Source organism: Sapajus apella, unplaced genomic scaffold (genome assembly GCF_009761245.1).
Source record: "Sapajus apella isolate SASKATOON/1434 unplaced genomic scaffold, GSC_monkey_1.0 scaffold10, whole genome shotgun sequence".
NCBI lineage: Eukaryota > Metazoa > Chordata > Mammalia > Primates > Cebidae > Sapajus > Sapajus apella.
In genome coordinates this window covers 42,241,044-42,252,402 of record NW_022436950.1, presented here as the reverse complement: position 1 = coordinate 42,252,402, position 11,359 = coordinate 42,241,044, and the positions used below count along the sequence as shown (strand labels likewise).

The window sequence follows — 11,359 nt, the reverse complement described above, 5'->3', positions numbered from 1 at the left end:
TGTTCACATTGCATTAGAGTTATTGCAGACAACTCAAAATATTGATTATGTGCAACGCTATTTTTAAATTATGCCCATTCTTAGATCTTCTGCGGTACCTAGTTATTTAAACATGGTAGGGTTTTTTGTTTTTGGGGTTTTTTTTGGGGGGACAGGGTCTTACTGTCATCCAGGCTGGAGTGCAGTGGCGTGATCAAAGTTCACTGCAGCCTTGAACTCCTGGGCTCACCTCTGCCTCCCAAGTAGCTGGGATTACAGGTATGCACCACCACAGCCAGCTAATTTTTCTATTTTTTTGTAGAGACAGGGTTTCATCATGTTGCCCAGGCTGGTCTCAAACTCCTGGGCTCAAGTAATCCACCCACCTCAGCCTCCCAAAATTCTGGGATTACAGACATGAGCCACCGTGCCCAGCCTAAATGTGTTGCTTTTTAAAAGCACATAGATTTCCAAATCATGAATTAGATTTTTAATATTTGGATAGCTGTATTTCAATAACTGATTTCCAGTGTAACCCTAAATATTTTATTTTGTGCAGAGGGTTTAAGAACAGTGTCCTGAGAAATAGTCTGGAGCCTTCACCAGATACCAAAAGTCCATGGTACATAAAAGGTACGAGCTCTTTCCTGCTCCGGGCTAATAGGGCCTGAGTGGCAAAACCATAGCATCTCTTACCAGAGTATTCACATCTTCAGTTTTGTGGATAAGCATCCGGATCTCCTCTGGATCACCGCTGAAGATTGCCTGGACCAGTGGTGGCTGTAAACACAAGAGAATGGGAATCAGAACTAAAACTAATATATCTGATCACATAAAGATACAGATGGTAAGAAGATTTGCTCCTTAAAAGTTTATTCAACCATTATCAGTTGGCAGACAAAAAGGCATCTGTTGCAAGTCCTAACCATCAATGTGACTGTATTTGGAGATAGGACCTTTAAGGAGAAAATTCAGATTAAATGAGGTCATAAGATGCGGCCCTGAAGAGACACCAAGAGTTCCTGTTCTCCCTCTCTTTCTTCTCTCTCACACAGGAGGAAAGGCCATGTGAAGACACAATGAGAAGGTGGCTGTCTGTAAGCCAGGAAAAGAGGCCTCACCAGAAACTAACCCTGATCTTGGACTTCCAGCCTCCAGAACTGGGAGAAAAAAAATTTCTGTTGTTTAAGCCACCCAGTCCATAGTACTTTGTTATAGCAGTCTAGGCAAACTAAGACAGTTCCCTTCGGCTCCTCCACTTCTTATTAGACAACGTTCCTTGGTGTCCTCAAATAATTCCTTTCCTAGAGGATGCTAATGGCCATGTTTCTGGCCATTGGAACACTTTTGTGTCAATATTTGGAAAACCCTTGACATCATTCCCAAATGCCTCCCATAGCTTTAGGCCACAAGCACTGTCTTAAGCATGATTCCATCTGCTGCTTATTAAAAGTAAGTGGCACTATGGCAGGTTAGGGAAGAAGAGGGGGGTGTTACCAAACTCTTATTATTGAATTCATCTACCTTAAACAAGACCCCAACATGCAGTAGAAGGATCTATATTGTGTGATGGAAACATAGCTGAAAGAACAGCTAGCTCTGCTTGGGTAAGAGGTTGGGTGAAAACAAGGGTGTATCCAAAAAAACTTAAGGAAGGCACCTTAATGAATAAGTATGAGTTGCTGACCAGGAAGGAAGGCATTCTAGGCAAACAGAGGGAGCACAGGTGTGCAAAGGTGTGGATAGGCAAAGAACCTGATATGTTAGAAATATAACCATCAACCTAGTGGCCAGAGTATGGAGTAAAAGAGGAACAGTGACAGGCTTTGGGGCTGATGTTGGGCTTGCCCGTATGGTAAAGGATCCTATTCGAAGTCAGTCTCACACTTGCCAGCCACATGCAAAATCCATGTCCACGTGTTACTTGGGGGTGAGCACGATCATCGCTGCCTGACCTCCTCATGCGATTGTTATTAGGATCAAATGAGAAAGTGCATGAGAAAATCTCCTGTAACCAGACAACCCTACATAGATGTTTTCATTAAGAAATGTTTCGCAATGACAATATGCAGTAGTTGATAATTTTATTTTAACCCTAAAATCCTTGGTAATTACACACACACACACACATACACACACACACACACTCAAACTTCTAAAAATACATTAGTCCTAGGAGTCAATTAGATGACAGCAGTTTCCCCAATGTGTCTGACCATGAGAATCACGAGAGATGCCTACTAAAACAATAGTCCCAGATCCCTTTCCTGAGGATTTAGTAGATCTAGGGTGGGGACCTGCAGATCTAGACTTTAACAAGTACCCATCAATTCTTAGGAACTGGTGGCAAACACCGGCCTCAGGTGAAATCACTAGCATCACAAACTTTGATCTCTCCCTGTGATCTGCTGTTGGGAATCTGAGTTGTCATTTTCCCTATAAACGCTCTTTTCTCTTTGTGTCCTCCTGTTATCTTTCTTACAGGTTGTGTTGCTATTTATTGCTAGTTTGGGGGACCAATATAAGTACTATCAGTAAGACAGAGTAAGATTCCTTGAGGAAACACTATGTAAAAATGTCAAATTGCAGAATGGATATTTCAATATGCCAGGAATTTGTCCATGGGTTTCTCCTCTACCATAAAAATTCCCAGCAAATGAACATTAAGTATCCCCTTTTCTTTCCCCAAAACACCCTGTCAATCCTGCTTCTTGACAAGGTATATGGATAGTTTCTGAACTTTCCAACAATTAAGTAGCAGGAAAGAAGTCTTGAAAAGAATACAAGTTTACTGATAGTTCAGTCTTAGCTACTTGCTCTGCCTAAAGAAAGCAGATCCTTCCACACTCCCCCTAACTACCTGTTAACCAAGTCTCCATTCGGGTTACATCTGCCCCATGGCGAGAACCACATTTCACACAAGACAGAGTCAGACAAAAATTCAGAGTTTCAACAAAAAAAATACTGAATCTTGTTTATCTGCTCCATAATTCTCCATCTGCTGTGCTCATGGCCAAATGCTCATGTGTGCATTTCTGCCTTTTTGGACTTTAAGAGAAAACAAACAACAAACCTCCACAACCAGAGAACGATAAGTAGAGACTGTATCTGACAAGATTTTCGTGTTAAATCAGGAGTGGTCAATCAACAGCTGCACAGTTAAGATTCCAAGGAACAAACCCAATCCATTAGTTAATGTACCACTGCTTAGTCACTTTAAGGGAACACAGTAAGGTGAGCAAAGTCTCCCTGTCTCAAGTGCACAGAATACATACAAACATTCTGTTGCATTCACTCAGTCCTCACACTTCTGAAGAAAGGCAAGCATTCCAAGCTACCGCTGGAATGTTCCCAAGAAGAGGCACCCCAACAAAGCTTCCACAGAAGGACGCCAGCACAGTCCCTCAGCAGGAAGTGGTGCCTCTTAGACTAATGCTGCTACAAGCTACTTTATAGAGAATTGTCAATGCACAGAGTTCATTAGGAAGAAGAGGCTAAGCTATCATTATAACTCTTCCAATTCTGAAGTCACATATATGCATATATATGCTCCCAGGTACATACGCATACCTATCTACACTCATGCATGTGTGCATAGAGACACATGTTGATTTGTATACAAACCCCTTCTATGCCCCAAGGAAAAGAAAAGCAGCTGTCCACATCCCAAAGCCTTGCTATATGGACATCTCTAGCCTCAGCTGTGTCATGTGGCTACTGTGACACTGCCTTCACAGTTATGAATCTAAATATCATGGGATTTAAAGCTAGAACTTCACAGATAACATGTTTTGCTTCAACTGAAGCTGTGTGTTTGTATGGATATAATTATTGAACTAAACTACCATGACTTTTGAGCAAGTAATATACATTTTTTTTAATTATGACTGCTTCTTTTTTCTCTCTCTCCACACTACCAAAAACATGCCCAGGGAGCACCCTGGCATTCCCTTTTGTTGGAATTTTAATGTGATCCTGCTGTTCTATTTTTCCCCAGGTAAACATTTACTCTAAGAAAAAATATTGGGAAAAAGATATATCTAAATACCACCTCTGTTACATGATTCTTAAGACAGAGAAAATTCTAATTACAGTATTCTTGCTCATAAATATCAAGGACACATACTCTGTTGTTCATTAATTTGGCAACCATTATAACCTTGGCAGTTTTTGCCTTAACTTAGAAGCAAAGTCCTACCTGCCCAAGAGCACAGTCCTAAGCCTTGGCACATACAGATATTTGTTTTTCAAGTTTCACACATTTTAGCACTAGTACATATAACAGGAGTGCTTTGTGTACAGTAAGGTACAGAGCTGAATAAACACAACATTGTAACAAGGGTCAAAATTGAGAAAAACAAATAGTGGTAGGAAAAAAGGAGATTCAGATACCATGAAATCATTGATCATCATCCCCTAAAGAAATTTAAATTAAGAGAGGTATGCAGTGTTTTCAGCTTCAATTGCTAGAATTTTCTTAGCATGCTTAGCAGCTGCAAAATGATTGTCAGTGCCATGGATATTGGTGCAGTTTCTCTGGTAGATTCAGAAGACAGAAGGACACTTCCTGGGCCAAATTTACCAAAGGCACAAGTGGGATTTGTTGTTCACATGGGACCTGTCCTTGCCTTCAACAACTGGCCCCCTACGACCTTTCCAGGAGTGTTGACGGCTGCCTTCTAGATGATGACACTTGACCCCTCTAAGACAGAAGTGTGGAGCAGAAGGCCCCTTGATCTTGGCAGCCATTATAAATTTTGCAGCTGACCTTGCTAACCCTGGGAACTGAAACCTAATCAGCTGAAAGCCACTTTCTCTACCCACATCCCCTATCAGCACACCCAGTAAAATATTCTGTTTTTATTCTCACCCTGAAAACAAACTGGAAAAATACCAGACTTCCAGAAATAAAATGCTAAATCAAATATGTACTAGGAATAGTTACTCTCAAACTTTGAAGTAGAGTTAAAATTCCACTAGGGGGAGTAAGATGGTAATTTGTTACCTGAGAAAGAAAAAGCAAAGGTTCAGGGTGTGTAATTAAGAAAGTAAAGTAGCTGAAAAATCCACTTTATTAAAGAAATAAAAGAACTCAAGCTTCTGAAAGAGTTCTTAGTCATAAATAAACACACACACTATGCACATACGAAAACAAAACAAAACAAAAACCCACCAAACACAAAAAATTCCTATTGATCCCTGAGGGTTCAGGTGTTTAGAAAATAAGAATAGAGCTATCTAAAACCTAAGGTATCATTTCATCATCTGTAAAATCCAATTCAATTATTATGTCAATTTCAATTAAAAAATGCACTACTGATGTCATCAGACACAGTCTCCATTTAAGAATGAAGCCCATCGTGGGTTCTACAGAGAGCCAAGCTAGTTTAGAGTATTCACTCCATCTGGCTATGAAATTATCAATGTCCTCCTACATCCTGCAAAATCTCCTAAAATGAAATGAAACCACCATTTTGATTTTTGCTAAAACCACTGTCTAGTGCACTTCACTTTCCCTTTGTCAGAGCTACATGCTCGGTACTAATGAATTGGTGTTGGAAGATAGGCAGAGTGACAGAGGCTGTCTCTGAGCATCAGTAACTACAGTCAACAGTAATACACTCAAGCAGCATCCAGGGGTGCTCCAGCACTTCATTCCAGATCATGGCATGTGGCTTGTCTTTTTATAATTAGATTGGAAAAATAAAGACTCCAAGTTCAAAAGAAAAACATTTTGCATGCCAATCAGAAATGGGTGTTGAGAATTAATCAATAGCCAAGAAGGAAAAAAAATCTGTCCCTCCTTGAGCATTCTGAGTACACATGTCATTAAAGTAAGATGGGAGTGTGTTGTTAGTAGCTGATAGCTGATGCAGCAATAATCTGGCCATATGAAACCATCAACTTATATGAACAAGCTGAAACACTTTGTTAGGTAACAACTGCTTTTTGTAGGAGGCAGTGCTTGCATTTTTTCAGAAGGATAATAAAAATTTGTTCAAGTCACTAGATTTAATGAACAAAACTTGCTAGCTCAATTCATGTGGGTTCTACTGTGTGATCTGCTGAAAGAATTTCATTGAGTTCTTCCTGAATACAGATCATCCTTTACTTGAGAAGTTCACTCCATCACAGAAAGGTAATGATGATCATATAATCAAAATCTGTTCCTCTTAAGTACCATAAGAACAATACAAAAATATATCGGGTCCTCATAAATACATTTTTTTAAAAAATCAGGGAGCGAGGCAGGACTGCATGTCTGAAAATGTCTCCTACAGGCTATGCTGCAGAGTAAATATACATAATATTTTCCATTACTATTACAAACAGAAAAAAAAACATAAAATTCCATGTAAGAGTCATATGCTCCCTCTAAGTAGCATATTTGTTAACTCTATACTCAACATTATGAAAAAAAACTAATTAGAAAATGGAGAAAATTAATTTATTATCTAATATTTTCCCAATGAAAATAACACATGGGTACTGACTATGAAATTGTTACTCAGTAGTTACCAACTACCCCAATTACCCAATTTTTGGAACATTTAATCCTTTGTTGCTCCTTCCTTCCCTGAGATTCTATTTGGCTGTTTCTCTGCTCTTTAATACCAGTAGTTATCACCCTTACACAATCGCCAATCCAAAGTAAAATGAAATTCAACTTTGTTACTAGTGACACACAAAAAGTTAGGCAAAAGGAAATGATGAAATAACAGTATCAGTTAAATTGAAATCTGGAGGCAATGCTGATTTTTATTGACCTCCTTTTTTCCATAGTAGAAAGGTTAATGCTGCGGTATCAGACTGACCTACAATTAAATCCAAGCCATTTCCATTTCAGTTTTCTCATCTCTAAAATGGGGTTACAATAGACATTTTACAGATGTGTTTAAGAAATAGCATAATACATGCAACATCCCCAGTATGGGGCCAGATGCCTGGAGTGCACTCAATTAAAATAGTGATGATTGTTTACCATGAGTTAACAAGCTCAAAAACCTTCATAGACAAGTACATTGATGTGCATTCTACAAAAGAAAAAATAAGGGATCTTGAAAGATTTCCTAAAAAATTACAGAGAAAATAAATTGAGTTAGGATTATAACCCACTCAATACCGCCTCTAAAGGAGAGGGGCCCATGATACTGGGAGAGAAGTTTTTACAGGCAAGAGAGCGAAAATTAAACTGAGCATGACTTGGCCTTTGTTACACTGAGCAACCTCGAAAATGTCACTCAGTCTCTCTGTACTCAGAAGCCTAATCTACGATGTCAATAACTCACTAATATATCATTTCTTGTTGACTAATCAAAACATACCTGCATATTTTCATGTCTTCTTGATGGGACTTGAAATTGTAATTTTACTACTTAAGGTTATCATAAACACATGTAATTACACCTTTCTTTTGTGATCTCCTGATGAACATAAAGGAAATGAATTCCCTGTTTGGAGCTGTGACAAAGTCTAACGATGTGCCTATTAGTGACAAAGTTTAGACTAGAGCTTAGTTTTCCTGATTCTCCCAGCTCAGTACTTTCTCTCACATGTAATATAATATACATGATTCATGTTCAGAATTCAGCTTCAGTTTCAACATACCTCCTATGGAGAACTATTATACACTAAGGAAAAAGCTGCCATATATGAGATACATTCTTTCTCTCACAAAATGCATGTGTGTGTGTGTGTATATATATATATATGTTTCTAGATATACTGCGTTGCAACAAAACAGCTAACAATAAAATAATCTTACCAAAAGAGAGGAAAAAAAAGGGCTACAGTCTTTCAAAGTTGGGGGGCTCAGCATGGGTCTGAGTTATAAAGATAAAGAATAGGCACTAAGGAGAATTTTGAAGGATGAGACTGGGGATTAGAGAATAAATCTTTCCTGTTGGAAAATAACAGAAGATGAAGTTAGAAAAATTAAAAACTGGGTGGGGGGAGCACCACATCAGCATAAGGAGTTTTAACCTAATCTTTTTGGTATGATCATAGCTCATTACCACCTCAAACTCTTGGGCTCAAACAGTGCTCCCGCCTCAGCTTCCCAAGTAGTTCAGACCACAGGCACATGCCACTGTTATATTTGGCGAATTTTTAATATTTTTTGTAGAGACAGGGTCTCGCTATGTTGCCCAGGCTGGTCTTGAACTCCTAGCCTCAAGCAATTCTTCTGCCTCAGCCTCTCAAAGAGCTGGGATTACAGGCATGAGCCACTGTACCCAACCTTAACCTAATCTTATGGACAAACAGGAATGGGGGTCTTGAGCAGGAGAAAGGAATAGAGTTTTCCCAAACATTTAATCTGGCCAAAGTGTACACTGAGTATTGGAAAAGGAGAGATTGGAGTTAGGGACAAGGCTGTTGCTACATCCAAGCCATCACAGGAAATAACTCTTCCACCTTTTTTTTACTCACAGTCTCCCCAGGTGCTACTTACAGGGATATGGTGGAAACAACAGATACAGTTTTCAGTTCTTTGATGTCTGCTCTATTCCTGGATGCAATTTTGGCCCAGCATCTTGGCAACTTTCCTTCACTCTTTATATATAGCCCAAATCCCTTGCCTCCAAAACACTAATGTTTCCAGGTGAAATCGAGGTTACTTCCTTTAGTTCTGGAACACTTCCATTTCCCCCCCCCACAGAACCTCTGCAGATGTCAGCTCTGTTTTGTCAGACTTGTCACTTGATCGCTGAATTTAAATCATAACATTTCAAAAATAGGCCACATCCATAAAGAGAAAGGCAAATCAAAACAAGGCAGACAGCCTTTGCCAAGTGCCATATTTCTATCAGGATCTGTTGCCAACTACCCACAGCTTTTTTCACTCTGTCTAGTTTCAAATGGCTGGAGATCAAACCTAAACTTTAGCTAAGATAATTAAATTGTGTTGGGGAGTTAACTTTTAAAGAAAGCTAATTTGGGCAAAAGGACAATGGATCCAGGAGGTTAGTTCATACAGAATATTTAAATCCATGTAATTTTAGTGAAACAAAAAGAACAACTATATATACTTCTGCAACAGTTTCCTGTTTTGAAAAATTGGTATAGAGGTTTTATTTCTTATCTTGGCTTGAGTAACGTTCTTTGTATAACTGTATCTTATTACATATTGAGTTCATGTAGTTGCAAATATGAGAGGTGGATTTAACGTTAATCAATATAAACCACTTTAGTGGTCTTTGTGGGGAAAAAAGAAAAATGGCCAGAAGATGATTTTCAGGGTTGTGGGTATATTCAGTGTAATTTATTTGTCTGTTAAAATAGAAAAAGCGGTTCAGTTTTAGGGTGCATCGGAAAACACAACTTTTTATGACTACCTGGTATGCGCATCAGTTATCATAAAAAAGGTAACAATAAAAAGTATTCCTTATTTTAAAAACAGCAGAAAATGATCCGTAACTACAGAATTATTTCTTTGTGGTCTTGAGTAATTTTAATTTTTGAGAATCTCACATATCAGAAGCCAAATAAAGAATTCAAGTGTCCATTAAAAACAACAACAAAATCAGCATGTAGAAATGAAAGGTATTCTCAGAAAGGTGGCAATTTCTTGCTATACTTGAGGAGGCTGGAACTACTGTACACAAGATATATGGATTAACTCAGTCACATTAAATCATTCACGATTCAGGAAACTCCAGATTGGGTTTGTCTGAAATCTGTTAGCACCTGGGTTCTTTCCAAACACCAGCAAGCAATTTTTACACAATCAGGTCTTTCCGAAGCCCATGACAATTTTCCTTTAAACCCTCTCCTTCCTTTCCACTGATCTTTTCTTTGAATTCCACGTGCATTCTTGGAAAGTTAGCAAGCAGTTCAACTCTCACCACCTGTCCACAGGTGAGGGACTAGGGACATGTACAAAACTGAGTCACCTTCCTGGCCCTGGCTGTTCTGGCCTTCCTCAATTTTTTTTCCTAAGTCATCTTGTTATAGCAACCATTTTCAAATTTAAGGCAGTGGGTTGACCAGGACCTGAATTAGTTTCTGCCTGAGATGACTGCAGGGTCCCCTACTCCCTCCCAAGCCAGAAAAGTCACATGTAATGAAAATCTATTAGAGAATCCCCTCAGTGTGGTCTTCCAGGAAGCATCTTCTCATTTCCCCATCCAAAATCATGGCAAGGACATTCAGTGATGGATGTCAAAGGGAAATGATAAGGCAACAGGAAGAGAGAGGAGCCCAACAGACTGAAAAACATTTGATAATATAAAATGGGAAATTATTCAAAAAAAAAAAAAAAAGTACGGTCGTATCATATTTCCTTGCAGAGAAACCAACCCAGTTCATAACTTCTTTATTTCTTTACACATTACCCCCTCCAACAGGGGATGAAAGATATGTTTTCTAAAAATTAATACGGTACATTTCAGATAACCACATTCAACAAAGATGTATTAAGTGTAAGACATTTACTGAGCATAAAAAATTGAGACACTGGAGGACAGTCTTAGTGGCTCACACCTGTAATCTCAGCACTTTGGGAGGCCAAGGCAGGCAGATCACTTGAGGCCAGGTTTCAAGACCAGCCTAGAGAATATGATGAAACCCCATCTCCACTAAAAATGCAAAAATTAGCTGGGCATGGTGGCACACACCTGTAGTCCCAGCTACTTGGGAGGCTGAGGTGGGAGAATCAAGTGAACCCCGGAAACTGAGGCTGCAGTGAGCCGTGCTTGTACCACTGCACTCCAGCCTGGGTGACGAGAAATCCTGTCTCAAAAAAAAAAAAAGAAAAAAGAAAAAAAAGGGAGAGAGAGAGAGAGAGAAAGAAAAGAAAGAGAAATTCAGACACTGGAATGTCAGAGTCAGTCTCTCCCTTGATGGGGTTACCAAGGTGTAACATGAAGTATACAAATACACACAGCTAGAATGTAAGGCATGTACCACAGGAGAAGTGCATGGAGAAGGGAGAGAAATTGTAGCTGGCCTCCTGAAAGATGCAGCCTCTGAAATGAATCTTGAAGACTGGGGAGGATTTAAACAGGTAGAGATGGACGGAATAGTAAGGGACTGTCCCTTCCTCTCTTTCAGAAGGCTGTGAGCAGAAGCTGGGAATCCTGAACGTGCACAGGGAACAGTTTCATTTGATTGGAGAAGGGGAGAAGTGAGGTAACCTTAGCAGTAGACAGAGATCCTATCATGGAAGGTCTTGAATGCAAGCTAAGAAATTTGAGCTCTCTTCTGTAGAACTGGGGGGAGCTGTGGGTGGTTTTTGAGCAGGGGAGAATCTTGAGACCTAAGATTTGTGCTTTAGAACAGTCACTCTGGAAATGGATTGTATGATGACCTGGAGGAAAAGACTGGAGTGTTATAACAAGTTAAAAAACTGCAACAATACTCTGCCCACGGGGCTCTGGCG

The 11,359-nt window shown here is 39.4% G+C and overlaps 1 protein-coding gene across 7 annotated transcripts in view; it reads right to left on the bottom strand.

Moving 5' to 3' along the window:
* ANKRD44 (ankyrin repeat domain 44) overlaps window positions 1–11,359 on the bottom strand; it is a 335,610-nt gene that overhangs the window by 211,198 nt on the left and 113,053 nt on the right. For all 7 annotated transcript variants that reach the window (XM_032277674.1, XM_032277673.1, XM_032277675.1 and 4 more), the window contains exon 2: window positions 676–759. In XM_032277674.1, coding sequence (XP_032133565.1) covers window positions 676–759 — 84 coding nt within the window. The remainder of the gene's footprint in view (window positions 1–675; window positions 760–11,359) is intronic.